At 37.0% G+C, this 27,446-nt stretch overlaps 2 protein-coding genes and 1 pseudogene across 7 annotated transcripts in view; 2 read left to right on the top strand and 1 right to left on the bottom strand.

The window, feature by feature from the left end:
* FBLL1 (fibrillarin like rRNA 2'-O-methyltransferase 1) overlaps positions 1-27,446 on the top strand; it is an 85,041-nt gene that overhangs the window by 12,446 nt on the left and 45,149 nt on the right. The window lies entirely within an intron of this gene.
* PANK3 (pantothenate kinase 3) lies at positions 1,492-26,655 on the bottom strand. The gene is made up of 7 exons (XM_039877453.1): positions 26,415-26,655; positions 17,938-18,290; positions 15,604-15,857; positions 13,464-13,640; positions 11,502-11,625; positions 8,707-8,832; positions 1,492-7,754 (listed from the first exon to the last, which is right to left on the bottom strand). The coding sequence occupies exons 1-7, from the start codon at positions 26,440-26,442 to the stop codon at positions 7,704-7,706; spliced, it is 1,113 nt and encodes a 370-aa protein (XP_039733387.1). The 5' UTR covers positions 26,443-26,655; the 3' UTR covers positions 1,492-7,703.
* On the top strand, positions 3,045-3,163 carry LOC120616704 (uncharacterized; annotated as a pseudogene).

Consider the following 27,446-nt stretch of genomic DNA (forward strand, 5'->3'; position numbering starts at 1 on the left):
AGTCGAATGTAAATAAACAGGTCCAAAAACAAAAGTAAACAGAAGTCAGAGTAGTTCCAAATGCACTGAATTTTTTGAAATATTAGGATTGTCTGAAGTATTAGTTTCCTGAAAACCGGAAGAGCTGTCCTAAGATATCTGAAAATATGCGGTATCAGGATTTTTTATTCACTGTTACAACACCAAAAAAATCCCCCGACATAATATATATTCACCTTTCCAAGTTCAGGGCCTTGAATTTTCTGAAAGGCATGTTTAATATGAAAATTATTCATTTTTTGCGGCGGTGGGGTGGGGTGGGGGGGATCAAGAGTAGCTGACTCCAAACTCTTGCTAGAGAAAAATGAGCAAGTTGGGATCTTCACTCCCCCAAAACACATCTTCATGGCTTTGGTAATCTTCGTTACTATTTCCAGACACTGAAGTTTCTGTTTATAAAGCCTTGGCTGGAAATACGCACTTATTTACCAAAATGTCTAATCAACTGCAGTTCTCGGGGTATACTATTAACCTCTGAGAAAAGCAACATTAAAAAGTATCAGTTTTTATGTAACAGAGGAGGTAAGGTCCCTAGTCAGGTTTTCCAAGTTTATTTTAGGAAAAAAAATGAAAACATCTTTAAAACCCGGAAGCATAGAAATATCTTAAAATAGGAATCTATAAAGCTTTTAGCATAGGAAGTGATCAGTAAGACTTTAGATGCCGAAATATTAACAATGTTTGCTCAATACACAGTACACATGGGAACAGAAGAGACATCTTGCTTTCAAAAATTTATATAGCTCTGAGTATAGAATCCAATACACACCACTTTTCCTTCCTGGAGTAAGTTTATTTTGAATGAAGCTTTTAGATACACTCATGTGTGGCCCTGAACTGCTTTTGCTCTTCAGTACCCTTGGAGAGCTCACTACACCTCAGTCTAGTATTTCCACACCAGACTCATCATTTTCTCCCTTGTCAGTCTCACACTTTTTTCATCTTAGTTCCTGCTTACTGGATTTTTAAATAGAAAGGATACGTGCCTCACACGGCAGTCTTCATGTTTTCACCCACTCCTGTGCACATGATGTCTAAGAAATTATACAACTGGAAAGCACGAAGTCAATTTTCCCATTTAATTCCTCACATATTAAGAAAAATTATTGAAGCTTTTTAAAAAAGCAAACCTAACGGGCATTGCTAATTAAAAATAAAATTTTGATTCAGAAGAACTAACATGTGTGCTTTCTAATGTGGAGAGGAAGGTGGTAAAAGACTACTTCGATCTGACACAGACCAGATAGATTACACTTTCTCTACAATTAATTCGCCCAGATGTTTATTGAATGCCTTCTCTGGGCCAAGTACTGGGGATACAGAGGCGAACAAGGCTGTACAAAGTCCTTTTTCTTGGAATTTACATTCTTCTGTAACTAATTTCAGTGAAACTTTAATCAGAGCGGAAATGTGGGAGTATAATACATAAAATAAAAAATAAAAAGGTACACATAGTAAACAACTTAGAGAATTTATTTGTAAAGTAGGAAATAAAAAGCATGATCTTAACATTTTAGAATACGAACAAAACTAGAAAAAGTTAAACTACAGAAAAGGCGGCAAAGAGGACTGAAGTTGGCTTAATGGCCGAACAGTACAAACCAGCAAAAACCCGAGTTTCTTTCATGCAAATGAGCATCGAGGGAGAGTACAATAATGTTGGCAGAACAGGCCACAACGAATATTTTTTAAATTTACATAAGAAACTGTACATAAATGAAAAAATAAATTAGACAATTTACAAGAAACATTTTATAGGTTACAAAAGGTTATAACTTAGTTTATTATGAATAAAATTTGTAGCACATCATACATTTTTACATCACGGATTCAGTGTTAGAAAAATTCCAACATGACAAAGCTCAGACTCGACAAGAACAATGCGATAGATAGAATAAGGCAACTTAAATTGAAAGGCTTACATAAGTAAAATTAACACACAGATCTATGTATGATTTGGTCAATAACTTGGCAGAATTAAGACAAATGCCATTCAACTTCAGTTTCACTGTAGTTCAAATAAAAAGGGAAAGCAAACGATGTATTAAAAAAATGATAAAACCATCTTAACATGATTTACATCCTAATTCCATTAATTATATTTGGGAAAGGAGACTAGGGTATTGATGTCAGTCCTATAAAGTTATCTTCTGTTTCTAAATGTTGTAAACTAACAAGAGTACCTCAGAAAAAAGTGGCAAATTTCAAAATGGCTTGATATCTGCGACAACTATAGACTGTGCGGGCATACTATCCATGATTCAGAGATACGATATAAGGCTAAAATAATCTCAAACTATTTGCATTATTTATGTATACTTTACAAATTATGTTAAATGCTGATATGTTTCCTTTGAAAGCTACTGGAACTATGAAGTACTGCAGTATATGAAAGATGTTAAGAAATCGCAAAAAAAAAGCGCTATCTTAGCATTAAAATTTAGTTGCATATTTATACAATTCAAAAATTTGAATTTTAATTTCATTCACTCCTTTGAAAAATACATTCCCTATTCTTTTAAACATAAAATTAGTGGCAGCTGAGGCAAAAAGACTGAAAATCTAAATGAAAAGTAATCTTTGACTATGGAACGAACCAGAATGTAAAGATTTTGATTTCTTTCTTAAAGAGAAAAAAAATTGATTTCCTCTTACACATCATTCAGCACTAACTATGGTACCTAAAGTCCCAGCATCAACTCGCTTCTACATTTATTTTAAACAGTACACTGAGAATGTCAGACACATGTCCAATCTGATTATTCTCAGACAATCCTAAGGATAAAAGTATTTTAGGTCTTCATTATATTTGAAGTAGATGACTATAACCCATAATATTTCAACTTATTTGTAGGTAATTAAAATTGTGTTTTATAAATTCCACTATGAATTGTGTTTGACAAAAGCAATAAATAATTCCAGGAGGGGTTTATGCCACAACTGTCTCCACTCACAATGTTCAGAAATAAACAGCTTAAAAGGGCCAACAAAAAAAATCCCCAGTAGTCTACAGCCATGCCACCCAGAATGCACCCGATCTCATCTCATCTCAGAGGTTAAGCAGGGTCGGGCCTGGTTAGTACTTGGATGGGACACCACCTAGGAAGACCAGGTGCTGTAAGCGTTAAAAAAAAAAAAATCCCCAGTACATCTAATATTCAAACATCTATGGATTTAGTGGGATGTTTCTTTTTATGATGGAAATGTTTTATATATATGATGCCCATATAATTTTGAAGTTAACACAATAAAAATTCCAGATATCTTTAGACTGAAGTACACATACTTTATAAAACCCTCCATAGTACTTTAAGGTTTATCTACTTGCAGGCAATAGTATATTGCAGGCAATAGCTTAATATTATGAGAGAATAATGTTAACATTACATAGAATTCTACTGGTTTGGTGAGAATTCAAAATCTAGTACCTATAAACATACGAATAAAATAAATTCCAAAACATGTTGCCAGTCTCTGAACAAACTGTTCTCATCGTTCCAAATGCTGCCATGTAAGAAGCAAATAAGTGTCCTTCTCAAGATCCCGATAACTGATGACTACTGTAACAAGTCAATTTTGTCATTTTACAAATAAGGTAACATTCAAAGAAGTTAGACCAGCCACCGGTGCTATTTCTAATACAATATGAAATCAGGATCTCATGTCCACTGACCATACGAGCCAGATAACGCAGCAAACAGTAGGGACTGCTTTAAGATGATGTGAACTCTTTGGAAGTAGAAATAACTCAAAATTTCCATACTCGAAATTTAGATATGGATAAAAAACTGATGACTTTTCACACCACAATTTTTTTTAATAGGCTACTATAATACTTTAAAAGATTATCTGAAGATAGAAAAAAAAATTAGCTGAATTCCTTCCGTACCAGAATAACAACACAGTAAAATAAACTTACTGAGAAAATAGGACATTATAGACATTTCATGGCAAATTATCTTAAACAGGTCAAAGAGTATTATTAAAAAAGGCAACATATTTCTAGAATTTTGTTCAGACATATCACAAAACAGTAAGTTAAATGCAAAAGAATGTACCCACATTTTCCTGGCTATTATTTTCAGTTTTTACATGGCTTTAAAGGAGATTTTCTAAACTATAGTCTCAAATGCAATAGACTGAAAAGCACTGAGTGTTCAACCAGAAAAAAAAAATTGACACACTAAACAAAATATGAAAAACTTTGTATATAAGTGGTTACAAAAGACATTTGGAAGCTATCGCCTTTCTAAGCTTTCTAAGCTTTCCGCCCAAGAATGCAACCTTAGAAATCAAGGCAAGGTGTGATGGTCTGCTCTTACGAGGAAAGGGGACTGCTGGACATGGCGGCCAACACCTCCCCATCAGCTGCATCACTGTGCTTGCAGAAACGAAAACTTTCAGGAACCAGTACTTCCAATATGGCAATCATGCAAGGGCAAAACCTCAGGAATCTTTACAGTCTAATATTTGGCAAATATTCTGAACCTCAGGAAAGACTGTCGATTGCCATGTATATTATTGGCAATGGCACTGACTTCGCCCAAACTCAGAGTCCACCTTTGTTTAGAGTAGCTGAGCCAAGGAATCGCCTGTGTCGATAGGTAGCTGAGTTACTAATACTTTGTCTTTGGAGAAGTCGGGATGCAGAACTAAAAGCCATTAGTTCTAAAAGTCTCTGGTTACAAAAGGCAATCTTTTTTGGGGAGTGGTAGTGGTGTAAAGTTCTTGACCTTGTGTTTTTTTATCAAGCCCCAAAATAAATGGATAGTGCTCCCTGTATTGAAAATTTTATCAGAATTTTTAAGGAACGAAAATTAAATCCAAAAGTTATAAAGAACATTCTCTTGTGTGTACATAACTTAATGAAGAATTAAAAGGGACTCTTCAATCCTTTACAATTGGCTTCTCAAAGTTAGATACGGTGGGAGGAAAGCTAAGTCACTGGAATGATCAAATTTGCTTCAGTGGAGGGAATACGCATTTTGGAGATTGTGAGAATGTGTCTTGGACAATTTTATCAGTATCATTGGAAAAAATGATACATACTATGATGAGATGGCAGGATGCAATATAAACTATTTTTGGAACAGTCAGAAATACAGCTTGTCTGTGTAAAATAAACTAGCCCAAACTGTGCTACTTCCTATCTCCCTCTATTTAAAAACTAAGGTTCCCCTCAAACATTCTTTTAAAAGCCCATATTCATGAAGTTTTAATGGACACGATAGTGTTCATTTTTAAGAGCCAGTTCTAAAATTGCACTAATATAATAGCCACTACCCAAATGTGGCTACTGAGGACTTGAAATGTGGTTGGTCTGAATTGAGATGTGCTGTAAGTGTAAAATACAAACTGTTTTTGAAGACTAAATACAAGCAACCAAAACGTAAAATATCTCCTCAACAACTTTTAATATTACATACTGAAATAACATAGTATAGACTGCACTATATATATAACGCATTTCACCTATTTATTTTTTACTTTTTAAATGTGCCTGCTAGAAAATGTAAAATTACGTGTGGCTCGCATTTTAGTTCTGTTAGCACTACTCAAGAACATAGGACTTTGTGGCATTATGTCGATCGGGAGTAGAACCAAACCTACTGACCACTGTTGCTTACAGGGAATTTAAGATCATAATCGAAAAACAGAATCTCGGAAGCCTCCATCATAACCGTTATCACTTCAGCCGTCCCGGATTATGCACGAGAAGAGCTAAGCGCCAAGAGTGGCAAGGTGGTACCCTCTTCATATGCGTTTTAACAGGTACCTGCAGTTTCCAAGGGCAAAAAGTATCAATCATGGTCCCAAATTAACCAAAGTATTGATCAAATTAACTTATATAAACTTTGATCATTCCATTTCTTTCTGAAAGACTGCCCCAAACCTATAGCTGCTAATGTACAGTTTGTCACAGGAATGTAACTTGAAGTTACTGTTGTTTAAAAATAAAAATTTTGTACAGATGCCTAAATCATAAACTTTTTAAATAAATTGAACAGGTGGCTTTTGGCTGATGTATCTAGTCACTACAATGGCAATATTAAAATAAGACACATTTAGTCATTGTAGGTTTTCAAAGTGACTACCAACTGACATGAATTCGAAGGACCAAATATTCTAAATTCTAAAAAAATTACTTTAACATACTTTCCCCTCTATATATTCACTCCTATTGTTCATGTTCATGTCTTTAAATAAAGAAAACTGAATTTTAAGTATTTGAGCACAAAATCTGAAACTACAAGGAGAAATGTCTTTAACAAGCACCTGTTGATAGTCTACTGACAACTGTTCTCTATGGAGCAAAACTGTTCCATAAAAACACACGGTAATACTTCTTTCTGTAACGCAAAGAAGTTTTAAGCTCTTTAAAGCACATCCAGATTTCCTGGTAGTTTAAGGAGACAAGTATTTTCCCCAAGTCTCTCCACTTCATACACCGTAAGAATCTCAAACAACTTCACTGGACTTTTGGACCTCCAAAATGTCACTGCCAAAGTAAAATCTAAATTTATAACATTATAAAAAATGATTCCAAATACAGAACCAATTCCAAGGCAAAGGGATTTACAAATTCTAGAACTATAATTCTTTTATCACCAGAATGTACAAAACACTGATCCTTTTATAATTCTGCAGTACTGCCTCAGAATCCTAAGTTTCAGAACAACTCATCTTTTAGATTTCTCTAACATCCATTTGGAATAAATGTGATTTTGTTGCTGTTCATGATAGAAATAAATCTTTAGCACTGATGGTTCAGATCGAATTAAACAGAAACGACTGAGTCTGGGCCTGAGGCAGACGTGATGCAGGGCGAGCGTGGAACTCTGCCGGGGCTCAAACCGCGCTCCACAGGAACAGTCCTGGCATCTCACTGCATGGACTCTCAAAGAAGTAATTAAGTCTCCAATTAAAAAATAGTCAACATTTTAAAATGGATTGACTAATAAAATATAGAAAGTGCAATGTCACCAAGTGTGTGCATTTTCTAGGATTCATTGAAAATTCAGGCTAATATTTAACAACAGTATTTCAATTATGGCATTTGAAAAAAGTTGTACTTCTGGAGAAAGATCACATAAATGTGCTTTTTGGGGGGGTATACTAAGAAAATTACAATAATGAATAATATTGCCTAACATTTCTAAAATCCCATAATGACCATCTTTGATTGCCATTTCAATTAATTTTGGTACAGGGGTTGTTACTGTCTGCTTTCTAGTAACCAAAACGCACGTAGAACAGATTTGTAACAAATATTCAGAATCAATTATTTTCAAGACCTAAACATTTCTGAGACATTTTAGATTTGTGTTTGAGCATACAGTACTGCAATATTGGCTACACAAAATAAATAGAAAAATTTTTTTGAGAGAAAGCTCAATTATCAGAGGCTGTATTGCATTTAAAGATTTAACACTGGCTATATACAGGAGGGAAAGCATTTCGGTCGGAAATACTTCACCTGTTACCCAGTCCTCCCTTTCTCTATGGCAACATTTAGCAGCTTACCACTTTGACATTTAAAAATCAACAGGAATAGGGTTACTCTTTTCTTCCTTTGGTTCCCAGTGACAAATAATCCAATGATAACGCCTCTGGTTTTCAGTTCCTCTTGGATGATGTTTATTAGCAGAGACAAACCTGATGCTTTAGCTGAAATTTGGCAGCCCGAGAAGCGCACCGACTGCTCCAAAATATCCCTGTATAATTTAAAAATAATTAATGTAGCTTTTAAATTAGCACACAGTATTAACCACTATTAAGAAGACGTATTTACATTATAATCTTTTTAAGAATATCTAGTCAGAAATCTATGACTTTCCGTGTTGTCAGTTACTGTAACGAGTTTTTCAAACTGTATTCTCAAAATGTACACCTTTGAAATACCATTTTTAAAGTGTGGGCTATCGTGATTCTGTGCCCCTCTCCCCTTTCCTCAGTAAACTTCCTGTGGCTCCACCTGCCACTGCCACAGCGTGCTCCACGCCGAGTAGAGGTGCCCCAGAGCGCACCTTTCCGCCCTATGCAGCGAGAGCAGCGGCAGTGACACGTGGACACTCAGAACAAACCCTCTGCCTGTGTCAGGAGACTCCATATATCCGGGTGACCAGGAACAAAATAATTCAAGGTAAATTTACTCAATCTAAAACATGCGAACTGATCCTTGCTTCGATCAGAATTTAACTAGATGTAGTGAATAAATATGAAAAAAAAATCTGGAAGAATAAACTCCAAAATGTTAACTGTACCTCTAGAAGTGGTGGTGAGGTTGTGGTGGGAAGATTAAGGAGAATTTTCATTGCTAAATTATACATTTTTGTACTGTTCACATTTAACATTTGCTATCTCAGAGGAGAAGAAGAAAAATAAAACAGTGAAACAAAATAAATCACCCACTATGTACACCAGCACCCCCAGTATTTAAGGAGCTCACAGATCTGGTAAGAACTGTGAAGCTCCCATCTTAGTGGGGTGCTTTCCAGGTTACAGTAAACCCTACCCCCCCAACTCAAAATGAAGTGAGGGAGTCAGTATACTACTTAGATAAATTGTAGTTTTATGCTTTGCTTATAAATACAGAGCAAGAAGCAATATATGGAATCTGCATATAAAAGCATGCTATTAAAAGTCACAAACATTTTCCTGTCATACCTCATGCTCTAGGAACAATGCTTTCAGTTGACCTTTTGACCAGTAATCCAGTGCATATGCCAAAAGTTTCATTGAGAGAGTATTGACACGTAAAAAGTTTCCGACAAAGACAACTCTGTTTATTTTCTACAAGAAAAAAAAAACAAAAATACCCGAAAATAAGAATTATGAAGTAGATTTCATAGTACAAGAGGGTTTACAAAATCTCTATTTAAAAATGTAAACAACTACCTTTCCTTAGTGTCTACTGCATTCCTGGTACATACCTTCATAACCCTGAAAAAAAAATTAGCTACGGACATGTCACAACACATTAGTCAAAACCCACACAATGCACCCAGAATGAACCCAAATGTAAACGGACTTAGGGTGATGATGCTGTGTCAGTACCCGTTCACTGACTGGGGTGCTGGGTGCAGACAGCAGGGGAGGCTGTGCGTGTGGTGTCGAACTCTCTACCTTCCACTCCTTTTCCCTGTGAACCTAAAACTGCTCTGAAAATGAAGTCTATTTTTAGAAAGTTCTGGAAAGACTCTAGTAAATGATTATAGATGAGACTCGTTTTTGAAAATGGCCAAGAAATAATCTATTTAACAAAGTGATCTGGAGAAACATTATTGAGATTAAAGGAAATAAACCAAGGAAGAATATCTTAAATGTGTTTAGGATTAAAAAAAAGCTGTAAACTTGGCCAGCATGTTGCAGCGCATGCTCAGCGATGACATGCAACCCGTGGACTTTATATAGAATGGGGGAGTACCACTGAGTGGGGTCCGGGCTTCCAGCATTCTCTGTCCCCAGCCTAACCCATCAAGTCACTCTCTCTGCTAAGATTCTACTCAGTAATTTGGTTCCTTAGGTATCTCTATGATTAGGAAACCTTACACAGAGGAACTGGTGTTTGTATCTCCAGAAAACCTATTTCTACTCTCACAATAATATATTGACTTTGAGTATACATTTTTTCCACATTAAATTTGGACAGTGTAAACTATGGGCCTAATTACTGTTAAGACAACTGGCCAGTGAAAGTGTAGATCTACAGGGCTAGGAAAAAAGGTACCAGATTACTGTGAGCCCCCAAAAGTGAAATATTGCCTAAACCTAGGTTAAAATGCCTGCTAGCAGCTCTCTCAACCAACTTACTGCATGGTTATTAAGAAACTAGAAAGAGAAAATTCTGGATTTAAACAGAATAATTCAAAGGATTAATTCAGGTTTTTGCATAGCTGTTCTCTGTATTGGAGTCTCTTTTCCCCCAAATATCTATGTCAGATTCTTTCACTTCCTTCAAATCTTTGACCAAAGGTCACATTTTAAATAAAGCCTCTGTCAACCAGCCAATTACTTGGCAGTTTGTCCTCTGCCACTCTCCGGTCTAGTCTTAATTCTGTTTGTCTAGTTGATTTCCTCTTTTCAAAAATAGCATTTGTCACCTAACACAAACTGAACGGTTTACTTTCACGACATCACTGGAGTGAGTGGAAGCTCCACAAAGTCAGAGACCACTGTTTTCTTCACTGAGGCCCAGGTGCCTAGAACAATGCTTGGGACATGGCGGTCTTTAAATATTTACTCACTGAATAAGTGAATGAATAAACAACTGAAGGGTTCCTTCAAACAGCAGAATTCTCTATTCAAAGTATTTGATATTTCCAAAAATTAAATGGACAAATATATCTACCACATGAAGGCAGAATTGTAATATAGTCTCCTTCAAATAAAAATAACCCAACTATTAGATAAATCTAGCAATAAATGCTTTTCAGAAATATACATTATTCAGATGTCACGTGAAGAACAGTCTCAATGCCTTCATAGCCCTGTACAATGCTGCTTGATCCATATGCAACAAGGCAGCACTGTAAAGAAGCCGAGGGCAGTAAGAAAATTTTCAAGCACTTCACTAATCAAATGCAACATTAACAGAACAATAACAACAACAAACCCTACTTTTTTATATCTTCAAGAGATTTAGATTTACAGTCATGTGCCCATAATATTTTGGTCAACAATGAACCGTATCTATGATAGTTGTCCCATATGATTATGGACCAGAAAACTTCCACTGCCTAGTGATGTCATAGCTGTGTCACAGCCATCTTAATGTCACAGCACAACCCATTATTCACATGTTTGTGGTGATGCTGCAACACCGGTCCGTATAAAACTATAGCACATACAAGTGTGTACAGTACAGAATACCGGATAATACACAACTATGTTACTGGTTTATTTACTAACTTTCTATTATTCAGAGTGTGGTCTTTCTATTTACATATAAAAAAAGTTTACAGTAAAACAGTGCCATATCTTGCTGGCAGCACCTTCACACATTTTGTGTTTACCAGGTCTCTTGGTTGCATCATTTTTTCTTGTGATTGATTTAATCTCGTGTCGTTTTGGACAGTAACATGCTGTTCAGGCGTGTAGCCTAGGAGCAGCAGGCTACCCCACACAGCCTAGGTGTGTAGCAGGCTAGACCATCTAGGTTTTTCTATAAGTGCACTTAAGATGTTCACACAACGAAATCACCTAACCACGAATTTTAAGGGGCACATGACTGTATTTCTGAAATGGTGAAATGTAAATATCTACTTGTCCGATTTCCAATTTGTATGCTACTTTCTTTAAAGGTAGTGTAACAACTGGGCACATAACACGTATTAATGAACCTTGAGATTCAATGGATTAGGAGGTATTCATCCCACAGGCCTCCTTAGGGAACATGGAGAAGCCCTGCTATATGTACATAAAACTCCAATTCACATTTTTCATATAATTAACTTTTTTACCTCATTAACAGCACACATTCGTGCCACAGAACCAATGTTGTTGGTGATAGTAACCAGAGTTGCTCTCGCTAGATCTTCTTTACTAACAGATTCTCGCTTCTCCTTATAAATCATATTCCCAAAACTGCAGAGAAATGAAAAAACAAAATCAAATTTGATAAAACACATTTCATACATTTTGGGAATTTATCCTACAGATAAATCAACACATATACAAGATTACTCACTGATCCACTGAACTGTACATAGGAAAATACTGCAAACGATTCAGGTATCAAACAATGAAGCACCATGAAGCTGCTAATTACAAGGAAGAGAGGGAGGGAGTGGAGGAGGGTAGAGGGAGGGAGGAAGGAGTGAAGAGTGGAGGAGGAGTGGAGGAGGTAGAGGGTGAGGAAGGAGGAGGAGGAGGAAGAGTGAGGAGGGCAGAAAGAGGAGTGGAGGAGAAATGGAAGAGTAAAGGAAGGAAAATGGAAATCTGGAAGAGGATGAAGATGGCAGAGGAAGGAGGAAAATGAGTGAATAGAGGAGGGAGGAATGGAAAGAGAATAAAGAGGAGGAAGAGAGGAAGTAAAGAAATGGAAAGGAGGAGGGAGTGGAGGAGGGTAGAGGGAAGGAGGGAGGGAGGAACGTAAGGGAAGAAACGGGGAAGGGGGGAAGAGAAAGGGAGGCAGGCAGACTAGGCTATACTGCCACCGAAGAGTATATTATATACAGTATGCTATTTAATGCTAGGTAAATGTTATCTATTAAAAGTTACCTTCTAAGTAAAGGGAGGATAGGGCTATGGATTTGTATTTGCAGAAACACTGAAAGGATACTCAAGAACTAATAAAAATGGTTTCCTATAGGGTGCACTCAGGAAAGCTTCTTAGTATCTAATTTTCAAACTACATGAGTGTTCAAACTTTAGAGCCTAAACTGGTAAGAGGAAGCCTACTTACAACTTTTTGAAATATTGAACGGTTTCTAAAAACTAGGTTAGCTTCAGGTGTACAACACAGTGCTTGGACATTTATATAGCTTACGAAGCAAAGCGATGACCCTTGTGAGTCTAGTATCCATCTGACACCACAGTTGTTACATTATTGACTACATTCCATCCCTGTGACTTTTTATATCTGGCAATTTGTACATCTCAATGCCTGCCTTTTTTTATCCATCCCTTCAAACCCACGTCCATCTGGCAACTCTCAGTTCTCTGTCATCTATGAGTTTGTTTCTGCTTTGTTCATTTTGTTTTTAGATTCCACATGTAAGTGAAATCATATGGTATTTGTTTCTCTCTCTCTGACTTATTTCACTTAGCATCATGCCCTCTAGGTCCAGCCATTTTGTCACAAATGGGAGAGTTTCGTTCTTTTTTTATGGCCAAGTAACATTCCATTGTTATATATGTACAACTTTATCCAGTCGTCTATTGATGGGACACTTAGCTTGCTTCCGTATCTTGGCTATTGTAAATAATGCTGCAACGAACATATGGATGCAGATGTCTTTTTGAATTAGTGTTTTGGATTTCTTTGGATAAATACCCAGAAATGAGATTGCTAGGTCATATGGTAGTTCTATTTTTAATTTTTTGAGGAACCTCCATACTGCTTTCCATAGTGGCTGGACCGATTTGCAATCCCACCAACAGTGTATGAAGAAGGTTCCCTTTTCTCCACATCCTCGCCAACACTAGTTTGTGGATTTATTGATGATGGCCATTCTGACAGATGTGAGGTGCTACCTCATTGAAGTTTTAATTTGCCTTTCTCTGATGACTAGTGATGTTGAGCATTTTTTCATACGTCTATTGGCCATCTGTATGTCATCTTCAGAGAAATGTCCATTCAGGTCCTCTGCCTATTTTTTAATCTGATTGTTTTTGTGTGTGTATGTGTAAGTTATATGAGTACCTTATATATTTTGGATATAAATAAGCAACTTTAATTACAACATAAATGTTAAACTTACCTAGATGCTACAGCCCAACCCGGCAGACCAAATCTTTCATAATCTCCTCCATAAATATCACGGACCAGCTTGTCAGCTTGGGTACTGTCACCTTTGGCTGCCATTTCAAGAGCCTCTTCAAAACTTTCACAGCCAGTCAATAAACTGCATAAGCCCAGAAAGGTACCCCCTCCAAGACTAAAGAAAACAAAGAAATTTGATGAGCTATACTTACACACTGTATTCTTTCTCCAAAGTAAAAGGGTGGGGCATTTATTTATTCAATAAATATACAGAAAGAATATATTGCTAATGCTAAGAGCTGAAATATTAACATATTGAGGAAAGGTAAAAAATGTTTATTAGCAAAACCGAACTTGTAAGAAAGAATAAACCAAAGGAAAAAAGTTACTTGGTAGAAACAACGTGAAGACAGGAGGAGGACTTTCTATCCTCCCATGTCTTCATTTGATACTTAATACTTTGCAATTGCTGAAAATATGTTTTTGTGTGCATGAAAAAGGACTGTTAAAATTAGTACCATGTGAATTAAAAGGAGAAAACTCATAAAATGGTTTCTAGGAAATGATTTTGTGAGAAGCCAATTTACTTGAATACAGTGAAGAAATTTATGTCATGCCGGTCATCATGTTAATGGCAGAAATTGGTTCTATTATTCTTTTGGATATGCTCACAAAACGAAATGTCTAACTCCTAAAATCAAAACCTTTGCTCCCTAGTCTCATCTAAATGTCTAACAGCTTCTGTCCTTGAATCACTGTTGGAATGTAGGTAACAGGCTGAATTTCTTTTAGATTTTTGATTTAAATAACAACAGTAGTCCCCCTCTTATCTGTGGGGGTTACGTCCCAAGACCTCTAGTAAATGCCTGAAACTGCGGATAGTAACGAACCATGTTTTTTTCCTATGTATACATATATCTATGATAAACTTTAATTTATAAACTAGGCACAGTAAGAGATTAACAGTAACAAATAATAAAATAAAACTATTACAACAATATATTGTAATAAAAGATGTGACTGTGGTCCTCATTTCAGTGCTTTCTGGCCTAACACGCTGCCATCAATCAGGACGCGTTTCTGTTCACATCTCCCACCCGCAAATTAATGCCTTTTCTATATTAACGAAGCACTTACCACGTATTCTGCCTGTAACTTTTGCGGTTTGAGGTGTGACAGCAAAACTAGCATGTACTTTTTTCTTCTTCACACAGAAAATTTGTTCTTATCATAGATCTTAGGAATCTCACCATACAATTTTTCTTCTTTCCTTATTAAGAATGTTCACCTTTTCAGTTAAAGGAAGAACTTTAATGCTTTTTCGTGGCATATCCAAATTGCCAGCATCACTACTCTTGTGCTTTGGGACCATTATTATTGAAATGAGTTACTTGAATACAAGCACTACACTGCTGTAAAATCAGTCTGCAACTCATGGGCAGGGAGCATACGTAGCATAGAGACACTGGACACGGGGATGTTTCGCAGGCAGGACAAAGGCCAGCATGGAGACTTCGTCACACTACTCAGAACGGCATGCAATCTCAAACTTATAAACTGTTCATTTCAGGAAACTGCAATTAAATAGGAGTCTCCACCCTCTTAAAAGTTTAAAGTACATATAAGAATCGTAAGAAAAATTTAAAAATCTCATTTCACATCCATGTTTCAGATAGTATAGAAAATTTTATGGAATATTTGGAACATTAGTATTATCCCATAAGGAGCTCATCCTATAAGAATTAATTACAGTGTTGCCCAATATTCTGTATGCAGTCAGCATGTGGCAAGCTTTAGCCTTAAATGCATCTATAAAAAAGTGAAAAATGAAAAAAGAAAAATGCTTTGGGGGAAAAAAAAGTTACAGGAATCATCAGACAAAAATTCACTCTTAACATTATGGAAATTTTAATGCCAGTTGATGCTAATGAAACATAAATACGTAATGATTTTGAATTGTCACACACATACCTTATTAAGCAATATTATCTGCAACACTTATATTTGCACACCTACATTTTTTTTGCTGTTGCACAAATACATGTCATTTTCCCAATGAGGCTAGTATTAATCTATTGATTTCACTTCTATGCACAAAACAATATGAATGCTGCAAGAAGAAGAAAAAGGTTACTTACCTTGTCCCAGTTACTCGTTTGTAGTTGTCTTTGGAATGGACTGCTAAAATACTGACTCCCGAGCCGATGTTCACTACCAGCAGTGGGTAGGGATCGTCCAGGTTAAAAGGCATCTTTTGGCATCGCTCAGGTTCTGAGGCATTAGCAAAATAATAGCACTCTGCTTGTCCATTGAAACTGACAGAATCTATATACAGCAAGCCCTTTACAAGGCAGTCAAGTTCATCTAGTTTGTGCAGGTGGAGGTTTCCAATCTGTAAAAAAAAAAAAAAAAAAAAAGAAAGTTTTATGAAATGAACAAAGAATAGCATTCAAAATACTGACTCAGTTGTACTGTATAATTTTCAAAATCATCTATGACCACCATGTTTTCACTTGTTGTTTTGTGTCAAAATCTCTCTGGGACTTCAGCTAGTCCGGTGGTTCTCAGTGATGGTGGTTACTTCTGGAGGCATTCTGGAAATCTGTGGGGACATTCAGTTCACAATGATGGGGGCAAGGGGAGGACAAAACTCACATTTAGCAGCAGGGACTTGGGATTCCACATCTGCAATGGGTGGGGCAGTTGTGTAAAACAAAGAACGATCCCATTCCTGCATTACCTGGGTTTTGACAGACATTTTGTAGGTAGCAGTAGGAAAATGTATAATTATTTGAGCTTATGTAAGTAAAAAAAGTATCTGTATGTATAAACACACAATCTTCTTTACAGTTTTAATCTATACTAAAATGCTAGGATTGCAACCATCAAATAAACTGAGGAAAAACGGTATTTCTTATTGCTTGAAATTTTACCAAGTGCTGTATAGCACCTTGGAAGATTGTATCCCCAACAGCAATACCATTTATGGTATTTGATTCTCCAATAAAATATACCGTATCAAATTTAGCACTTGTGGCTTTAGAATTCATGGTGAACATATGTAAGGTGCTGGCATCTACCTCATTACACTCTCCCGTGTGATCATACGTGAGAAGCTACCTACCAATTAATATACACCTTAATTCCCTGTCTTCTTATTATAGTTTGGTTATTAGTTTGAAATTATTAAATTCATTTCAGGTTAGGAAAGAGTGTATTATAAAACATTTGTTATGAAAGACCTCAGCTTAGATACCACTTTCTCTGGGAAGCTTTTCGGTTCTCTAGGACTCACGTACCATTTCCCTGTGTTCTGTGGCACCTGTTTTCATAGCAACAGTACTAATTGTAAAGCACTGTACTCTTATTTGAAACTCACTTATCCGTGTGGTCTCGAATACTGCACTCTTTGAGGACTAAGTCTGTCTTCCTCCTATCACAGTGTCTAGCACAAATGACATACTAGATGCTCAAATAATAGCTTAATGATTGAGCATCAACAAAATATTACAGAATTTCATCTCTAGAAAATATTAATACTGAAAAAAAAAATTAGAACTGTGTATTTGGATAACAGTATTTTCAATGGCCAGGTGAAAGCTGGCTCCAAGGACATTGCTTTTGACAAACATGTCCAAACAGACTGGTCTCAAATTCATAAAATTTATGTTCAAATTAATAAACTGAACACAAATCAGTATTTCCATCAAAGATAAAAAATTTTCATAAAAATTTAGACTTTTAAAATACCCCAAATTACAAGGGGCTCACTTATGTGAGCTATATAAGTGATCACTTATGTTCTAGTAACAGACTTTTCTTATGTGAATTGAGAAATTAAATGGTGTACATGCATATATTAAAGGAAAATTAATTTCACTAGCCCCAAATATCAACTTTTTAATCTTTATTTTAATGAAAAGGACTAGAAGTCTGGCAGAACTCTACTAGCATATAACTCAATGCCATATTCATAAGACCCCTTTTGAGACAGGCACATAAAACCAGGCAAAAAGGGTAACAGGGACTTTCCATCAGGTGACTACTCATCAAAAGCCACTGGCTTCAGTTAGGATTTGGGAAGGAGATGGCCCTCGGACAGATGACTATGTGGCTAATATTTAGAAAAAGCCATGCAAACGTAGCACAGTTATAATGAAAGTAATTCAAACCCCCTTCACGTCGGCTTGTACCTTGCTAAATTCATTGAAGTCTCTTTTATCGTAGCTATCCCTAAGTTGGCAAGTTTTACCAAATACTATGAACAATCGCTACAGCAAATCGGGGCAGTTTTTACTCATCCTATAAAGGTGTTTAAATGCCCCAAATCAAAAGCTAGTCTGAATACATACTTCCTCTGCAGCAGTAGGAGGGCCGCGTCTAAGAAACATGCCACATGGAAACCCGGCCTCATATTTGAAAACCTGAAGTGAATGGCTATTGATTTTTGGCTTTGAGTAACAGATACGTACTGTACGAAAATCTTCTTCAAACTTGTAAGCACCACCTCCTGTAGCACATAGCACCGTGTGTAATGTTGAAAAGTTCTTGTTTCTTCCCATTTGGATAAAAGTAGGCAGGTCCTGGGTAGGAAATCTGATAAAGTGCAGGTTCCCTCTCCGACCAAAAAGTGTTAAATCCTTCAGTTCGAGGTGCACATCCCGAATGCCGGTGGATCCGTACGCCACGTTGGAAGTCAGGTATTTCCGGATACTTTTCAGGCTCTCGACCTCTTCTTGTTCTTCCTCTGCTGTGATATCAATAGGTTCGAAATAGGAGAGCTTTACTAGTGTTCCCCCAATGTCCATGCCAAACCACGGGAAAGCTGCGGATAAAAAAAAAAATGTATGTATGTATTTGGAAACGCAAATTAGGAACCAGTTATTTAGCCACAAACTTCATTTACCTGCCATTATGGGGTAAGACACATCTATGTGCAACTCACCATTTTCTCTTTAAAGCATAATTTGCATCTTTTCTAAAGACCCGTAACACAAGATGCTAAGTTGGCCCAGGGCTTTTTAATTTGTGGTCTGGTAGGCATTCCTTTTCATTCAGAAAATATTTAACGTGAAGAATTTGGACCAATTCTGTTTTGATAAATAGGTCACCGCCTAGGGCTTAAAAACGTTTCTAAGAAGATTTTAATGTAATAAAATTGGCCAATAATCACTTTGAGTGACCCCGAGGGAAAGTACCTCCTTAAAATGAAATATTTTCTTTGCTCATTGAGCAAATAGATTTCTTTGGTACACCTGGTTGATCAAATGAGCTGTTAATGCCGTCGAAGGTAGGTGTACCTAGGGGCAGGCACATATGGGCAGGCCACACAGGTCGGGTTTGGGATTTGGTGCTTTTCTCACTAACCGGGCTATGTGACTTTAGAAAAGCCATTAACTTCTGAATCTTAGTTTCCTCAATATCTGTTTCTGTTCTCTGGGATCTTTTTTATTATGAAAGAAACTCAAAAATAATTTAATAATTTAATAATTTAAGATACGTAGACTTCAAAATGCCTGATAAAATGTATTAACAATTTTTAATGTAAAGTCAAAACTAGTTCCCTCTAAAATTGTTTCTTAAATATTCATATTTTACTTATTTGCTACGTACCATTAGAAACCTGGAACATGATTCAATAAGAAAGGATTCTATACATTTCTCTATTTCAGAATTTATACTTATTGAAATCGGTAAATGCAATTATGAGGAAGGAGTGACTCTCATTTTCTTCTGGAGATATAGCTCACTTATTTTTGTATTTGAAGCCCAAGTTACAGATCCAGCTCTACATTAAGGACATTCTTAAGAAATAAACTTTTTTAAGTAAAATGACTTTATACTATAATTTGGGAAGCTAAGGGAGCAAGACCCTCAACAGGCACTTTGCTTTTATATCACCTGTAGATTTGTATAAACTACTAAGATGCAGAAGAAACTACATTTTCTCAGTTTCGTTGGGTGGCTAGCCACTGAGGTCATCTTAAGTAATACATTCTTGAAACGAACGATAGGCTATTTGCAATTTCAAAAAAAGTAGGAACCATATAATATATTTTTTGGAAAAAAGAAATATGCTATCATTCATTACATTTTACTTTCAGTTTATTCATGAAATGTAGTATTCCTGCTTTAACAGATTTATGTAAAAAGTTATATATCAACTTTCTTCCCCTTTTTCAAATAAATCATCGGTAGCAAGCAGCAATAACAGCAGCTACAGATGGGAAATTCATGGCAAGTGTTTGCCTGGACAAACACGTTTCAAGAGAACAATATGGAATAGCTCTATTGATCCAATAAACCAGAGATTCCTTCAGATTTTTCCTGGTCTGCTGAACAGATATGTAACTAGGATGCTTTTCAATGGGCATTAGATAAAATAGGAATCCTTCTGACATTATGTGGCCAGAATGAATTCTACTTGATGCTTGATCATAGACTTCATGGGCAGGGTGGTGTGGAAATCACTGTTGCCACACGAAATACATTTTGGGACAGAAAAATTTCTACCGATTTATTAAGCTAAAAACCTTTATTTGCCAAAATTCAAAACACATTCAAAATTATTTAACGTTTGCAGTTTTTCTTTCTGTGCCTTTGTCAGTGTCAAAATATACACACAAGTAAAAACGTTACTCAGCAAACTACAAAGGTGAAGCATTACCAGATTCAAAGTGCATGCCATTTGTCTTTGTTCCTAGGTTATAAACACCTGAATAGTCATTCTTAAAAACAAAAATTCCAGTTAACAAGTGAAGAACTTTTAATTCTTACACAAAACCATGAATTAAGTTTTAAAGGAGCCTTACTGCCTAGGAAAGTATTTTAAGTTTATATTATCTATAAACTTAATATTGGAGAGTAAGAAATTATTTACTTTTCTAAAGCTCTGCATGATGACCAAGTGTTCTGACCCCAAAGATATACCAATAGCCAATTCTAAAATACGTAACTGGAGAGGGTAGTAGGAAGGCTCATTGAATGAAATTGTTTCTAAGTCTAGATCGCAGGAAAGTGTTAATTGTTTCACTCTTTTTGGGTATAACTATCATGAAAATAATAAAAACCTTCATCTGCTGCTGTTTAAGAAGGCTTTTGTTGACCTATTTGCATGAAAAAACCCAATTTGTCCTATCTCAAAAAGTAAACATTATACAGAAAGTAAAAAGCATTTGTAAACAAAGCTATGTAATATGTTACAGTGTATCACACCTCTCATTTGTTTTAAATTACATTAAATACTGAAGAATATTATAAAATGTATAGGTAGATAAGGCACAAAGAATAATAACCATCAACAACCAGGAACACATGAAACAGAACAGGACATTACTGTCAATTTTAAACCTTTGTGTGACCTACTTGTTCGTATATTAGAATAGAGAAACAGAGGTTCTATGAAATAATTCAATTGAAAAAATCATTATATATCCTTCAGGGTTACTGCCCAGAGGCAGGATTTTTTCAATCAACAATGCAAAAAGCCCAAGATGCACATCTAGCGTATTAGCTACGTCGGCTCTTTTAGTGCTGTCTCTTCTTAAACGGAGGGTAACTAGAGATGCTGCTGTCTTTTAGACAACACATTTCTTAGTAGCCATGATATGCGAACTAGTACATGTCCCTTCTATTTCTAGCAGTTCTCAATTATGATAGTTTTCTTCTTAATATCAGGAAGGTAGGGACTGGAAAGAGAACTCATCCTTGTCAGTGGCTTCAATTAAAAAAAAAAAACAAAAAACCTTGGTAATAGCCACTTTTACATATGGAGCCTTTCAATTCAGAAGTTCTAGAATTTATTTCCTTATGCCAGAGAAGCTATCAACATTAAAAAGTATGGGGGAGGCAACAAGAACACAACACAAATTCTTAATTATGATCCATTCCTATCATTTAGATATTGATTTAATTACTTTTACATTTTCCAGTGCATTTTAAAAAAAATCTTTATTTGTTATTTTGTCACTGGCCAAAATTAGAAGGGGAGGGGGCACGGAGCTCAAATATTATTTATCTGCAGTGACCGTATGAAAATGTAAGGTTATTAAGTACAACCACAGGTCCACTAATAGTTCCATGAAGTAAGAAAAATAAGTTTCCTAAGAAGTCAGGCAGTATCTAGCTTTGTTGCTTCCAGCCAAGGGCCAGGTTAAAAGGAGGTCACCAGTGAGAGCACAAGGAGCCTACTTCATACAATCTAAATATTTCTTATCCTTAAAACTCCCCACTGCCAAGGTGGAAAAAGGAGTCGAAATACATATTTAAAAAACAAAACACAAGTACTTAGATTATGGCAAATATATAAACAAGTACTTTGATTATGGCAAATATATACCTCCTCTACACTGAGAATATCCTAGACTCTCTTATGATCTGTGTATTTTGGTCTTCAAATAAAATAGTAGCTCTGATTCCATTTCTGGCCAGAGCCTAAGAGAGCTGCCATTAGTTCCCTTTTAAATTACAAAAATATCCAGAACGACCATAAGCACAGAGTGCTACCATGAACTGTTTCTTATCAGATAGATTATAAATGTGAAATAAGAAACCCACACATCCCATCATCTTTTTAAATGATTAAACAGCATTAGATATCTGGCCACAAGGGCGGACTGTTAGTTTCTAAAAAGCTGCGTTATAAGTTTGGTATCTTGCTAATAAGCATCGGTAAAGGAATGGGGGAGAATCATTTAATTGCTCTTGGCCCAATGCAGATTTCAGCTCAAAGGGATCCTATGTCAAACCAGGATTTAATTGTTCTTTAGCATAAAGAGAAACCAGATGCTGAAAATGTTCAAAACATTACTGGATTGTTTTAAGAACAAAGTTCTAAAATGGGCATATGTACTTGTAAATTCCAGATATGCTTCAAGTTCTTTGATAAAAGAAATTCACTTTTCCTAATAATCATTCCAAATAAAAAGTAGTGTTTTGAAACAGATTAAGAAAATAACTATCTTCACACCTTCAGTATTATAATTCCTTAAAAGAGCTTCAAGTAAATTTTTTTTCCCTTTGGCAAATTAGTTACATCTAGGAGTTATTAGAAACTATCATATCCAATTGTCTCGAATTATCTATTGAAGTGATAATTCTTTTACATTAAATTTACTGGGGTGATAACATTATGTAAATTTCAGGTATATGATTCTCAAACCTCATTTGTATGTTGCATTGTGTGCTCACCACCCAAAGTCTAGTGTCCATCCCTCAGCATGTATTTGACCCCTTTTCCCCCTCTACTTCCTCCCCTGCCCCTTTCCCCTCTGGTAGCCACCATTCTGTTGTCTGTGTTTATGGGTGAGTTTATTTGTTTGCTGCTTTCTGTTTTATAGCCCATATGAGTGAAATTGTATGGTTCTTGTCCTTTTCTGTTTCACTTATTTTACTTAATTATCTGATACTCTCAAGATCCATCCATGTTGTCGTACATGGCACTATTTCATCATTTTTTTTATGGCTGGGTAGTATTCCATTATATATATGTACCACATGTTCTTTATCCAAACATCTGTCGAAGGACACTTAGGTTGTTTCCATGTCTTGGTTATTACAAATAATGATGCACTGAACGTGAGGATACACATATCTTTGCAAATAAGTGTTTGCAAGTTTTTCAAGTAGATACCCAGAAGAGGGATTGCTGGGTCACATGGTAGCTCTATTCTTAATTTTTTGAGGAAACTATAGTTTTCCATAGTGGCTATACCAATTTGCAGCCCTACCAGCAGTGTATAAGGGTTCCCTCTTCTCCACGTCCTCTGCAACTTAGTTCTTGTCTTACCTATAATAGCCATTCCAATGAGTGTGAGGGTATCTCTTGGTGGTTTTGATTTGCATTTTCCTTATAGCTAGTTACACTGAGCATCTTTTGAGATATCTGTTTGACCCCAGGGCTTCAAATATATGGGGTCAAATATATGTCATCTTGGGGAAAGTGTCTGTTCAAGTCCTCTATTCATATTTTTAAACTGGATTTTTATTGAGTTGTATGAGTTAATATATATATTTTGGATATTATCCTTATTGGAGGTATCATTTGCAAATACTTTCTTCCAATCAGTTGGTTGCCTGTTTTGTTGATAGTTTCTTTTGCTGTGCAGAAGCTTTTTTAGTTTGATGTAGTCCTATTCATTTATTTTTGTTTTTACTTCCCTTGCTTTTAGGGTCAAGTTCATAAAAATTCCTCTGAGATCAAGGTCTGTAAGTTAAGTACCTACCTATGTTTTCTGGAAGTGATAATTCTTAATTTACAAACAGGCCTTCATGTTTTACAGAAGCAAAATACAAACATATGCTATAAATACTTCTCTGGTTTTGACAAAAACTTCAGGTATCTTACTCTTGGGTTAGCAAAGCAGACTCGAAAACCTGTATTACATCCAATTTTTAAAAATGTGTGTGTATTTTACTATCACCTCATTAATCACGTTGCATACCATACAGGTAAACAAAAGATGAAAAACCTGTTCCTTAAGAAACCATGTCAGTCAAGGTACAGAAGAACACATGATTTTTCGAATTTTTAGTATCTTGAGTATCTAATATTTAAGCAGTGTGAAAAACACAAGGGCAAAGCAAACTATCATTATTTTGGTTCTCGTATATTAACTAGCAAAAATTTTCCATTAATGTTTGACTTCATCCTTTCCCTGGAGTTGAATTAACACATAATTTCAAATGCTAATCTTTTAGTCAGAAAATCTAGAGGAAGAAACCAACTCCTTTTTAAAAAATTTTCTAGTCAAATACATGCATTTGATTTACAACCTAATTATATACTAGAGATATGTCTAAAAGCAAATGTTTTCTGACACTTAGGTGAATAATGTAAGAAAGTGTGTGAAGCCAAAGTCACTTGTTTAACCAGCATGAGATATAGCTTCTAGTTACTGGTGCTGCTATAAAGGCCAAATGATGCAATGCATGTAGATAGCGCCTAACACATACTATGTGCTCATTAAATTTTTAATTATACACACACGTATATAACACATTATACAAGTACTCAGAAACAAAACAAATATATCTTCAGCTAACCTGAGTGGTTTAAAAAATTAGAAATAACACTTTCCAGTTACATATATTTCCAGGGCAGTTCATACTTTCTTTATCACACACACACGATGTTATTTTTACCATAAAGAATTGAGTAAGCAGTAAAGTCACCTTTACTGAAGATGAAAATAGTATTTTAGACTTCTAAATCCAATTAACTGCCTATTTTTTCAGAATGACCCTATTTCAACATTAGTGGTCTCACAATGTACCACAACGTAATAATAGACAACTTACTTTTAAATAATAGATACTCTTTTATTTCTCAACCTAAAGTTTATTTTATAAATTTTTAATTATCATCTTTGCTGAAAACAACTTTGACAGAGGTAGTATTCATAAGGGATTATAAGTTTGCCCAAATCTAAGTAACCAAATCACTAAGTCAAATAGGAAAAAATACCTTCCGAGTCAGAATCTGAGCTTGTCATAGTTAAACTCGTTTTACTAAATGGAAATTCAAAGACAAGCAAAGAAAATGTATGTGTCGAGGGAAGATGTCCAAGTATTTTACATAATGCATCTCTTCAAGATTAGTTTAATTCAGCAAATGTAAATTGGAAGTGTTTCTATATTTGTCATTTCAGCCTTCACATCACTATTTTATAGGCTCCTTGAACAAGAACCCTTTAGCTATCACAAGAACTCATCATTCCTTTTTTTTTTAAATTGGCAAATATAACTACCAGATCTGAAAGGTTTGTGTTTCTCCTAGGTATTTAGACTATGCCCTATGGGTGAAGAAGAAAAAACTAGACTATGAGTCAGCTGACTTAAGCCCTGAACTTCTTAGAACAAAGTTGGTTGGCTTAGCCTTGAAAAGTTACTCTGGGGCTCAGTAAGTTCAAATTCCTCATTTGTAAAATCAAGACCAAATTATCTTACATTTAAATAGAGCGCTTTGGCATGTTGTGTCTCCTTTGAGGTTTACAAGAATCCTGATGGGTGGAAAAAGGTGTCAGTGCTCCCTTTTATAGCAGATTTCTTAGAATATTGGCAGGATCACGTGAGACACACTAAAACCCCCAAAATACCAACACAATTCTAAAATATAAACATGCATCACCACATTCTTAGTTGTTCTGGAAGAATGGACTTAAAAAGTATGACAATCACAATGGCTGAGTGATTAAACAGGCCATTTACAGCAGTAAAAGGGTTTTAAAAGACTAAAAATAAAAGGGAGCAAATGAAAGTTCCTCTGCTTTCTTAAAGCATGGAAAGAATGTTTTCAAAAGCACATGCATATGTAGTTTTAAAAAAATCTCTTGAGTATTCACCAAAATATTTAATAGTGGTGAATAGTAGTTAACCACTAATAGTGGTTAGCTCCGAGTGGTGGAAATATCATGATTTTTCTCTTTATCTTCTTTTTTTAAATACATAAACTAGTTATTCTACACAAAATTAAGCCACTGGCAGTTTACAAGCTTGTGTGTTTAAAAGCTCTAGTTGTAACAACAGTGACAACACCACGGAACCCAGCAGGATTTCAAGGACACAAGCAGAAAGCCCAGAAATCGGTAAAAACGGTGGGTGAGTGCCCCTGCGCAATTTGACAGGCATGATCACTCATTTTCAACCCGACTGCAGAGGAAGCTGGGACAGGGAACTGGTAGCTCGGGTCAAAAACTCCCCCTTGTTCCGTCCAGGTTTCGAGGAGGAAGTGGGAGAAAAGGGTCAGGGGGCGGCAGGCGTAGGTCAGGCAGGTATAGGGGATGGGGAGGGAGGGGGCCGCGAACCCGGTGCCGAAAGGGTCCCTCCACCCGCAGCCCATGCGGGGCTCTCGCGATGAGCGACGGGCTCGGAACCAGGCCGCTCCGCCAGGGGCTTCCAGACCGGGCCCCAGGTGCTCTCCCAACCCAGAGGGCCCGAGCCCGCATCTTACAGGGTTTCTTGGCATCCTTGATCTTCATGGCGACGGCCTGGGGGGCGAGCGGCAGGCAGGAGAGTAGTGGTGGTGACTCCGGAGGTGGCTGGGCAGCGCCAGAGGCCCTGCCCGTTCCTCCCCTAAGGCCCGGCGGGCGGGCGGGGCGGGCCTAGGGCGGGGCGGCAGCTCCTGAGGTGAGGCCGGGCCTAGGGGGCGGCCCCCCACCTCCCTCGAGGGGCGGCCGGACCCAGCGAGCTGGGGAAGCCGCCGGCCTGGCCGCTCCGGCCTCCCCACCCCCCGCCCCCACAGCCGATCCAAACAAAAGGCCCGGGTCCCCCAGCCGCCACCGCTGCACTGAGAAATAGCCCGCCCAGACCGAGCACCCACGTGACGCGAGCCCCCCTTCTCTCGGCTCCCGGCGCGGCTGCTGGGGATTGTAGTTCTCCGCGTGGAGAGGCCCGGCTCTCCGGCTGCAGCTGGGCGGGTGGACTACAAAACCCAGGACGCATCGCGCTGGCTCCTCCGGCCCCCGCCCCATTCCGGAGACCGCCCCAGAGTGGTCCCAGAGAGAAGGGGGCGGGGCCTTGGTCACGCCAGCGACGAGGCCACCAATAGTGATCCACCTCGGCGGGCTGCGGAAGTCTAGGGCTCTGGCCTCGCCCCGCCGCCTGAGGGAAGGGAAGGGAACCGTGCAGGTACTGTAATGGCTCTTCTGCAAAGTCACAGCCTTTCCCTGCAGGGAAAAAAACCTGGTCACTGTGTCACGGAAAGTGCTAAATACAGGACTCTAGAGCCACTTGTTACACAGACCATTGAGAGCATTAGTAAATTAAAGTCATTCACAAAGGAATCCGCTGGCGTAATAGAGGTACCTCAGATACTGGAGTTGGAGAGGTGATGATGATGATAATGACAATAGTAGTAATAGGTAACGTTTATTGAAGGCTTACTGTGTTCAAGGCACTCAGCTCAGCACGTTTTGTGAATTGATTTAATTTAGCAACCTTGTGAACTGCGTTCAATTATTGTTTTATTATCTATCACTTAATT

This window comes from Pteropus medius, unplaced genomic scaffold, assembly GCF_902729225.1.
Source record: "Pteropus medius unplaced genomic scaffold, Ma_sr-lr_union100, whole genome shotgun sequence".
NCBI lineage: Eukaryota > Metazoa > Chordata > Mammalia > Chiroptera > Pteropodidae > Pteropus > Pteropus medius.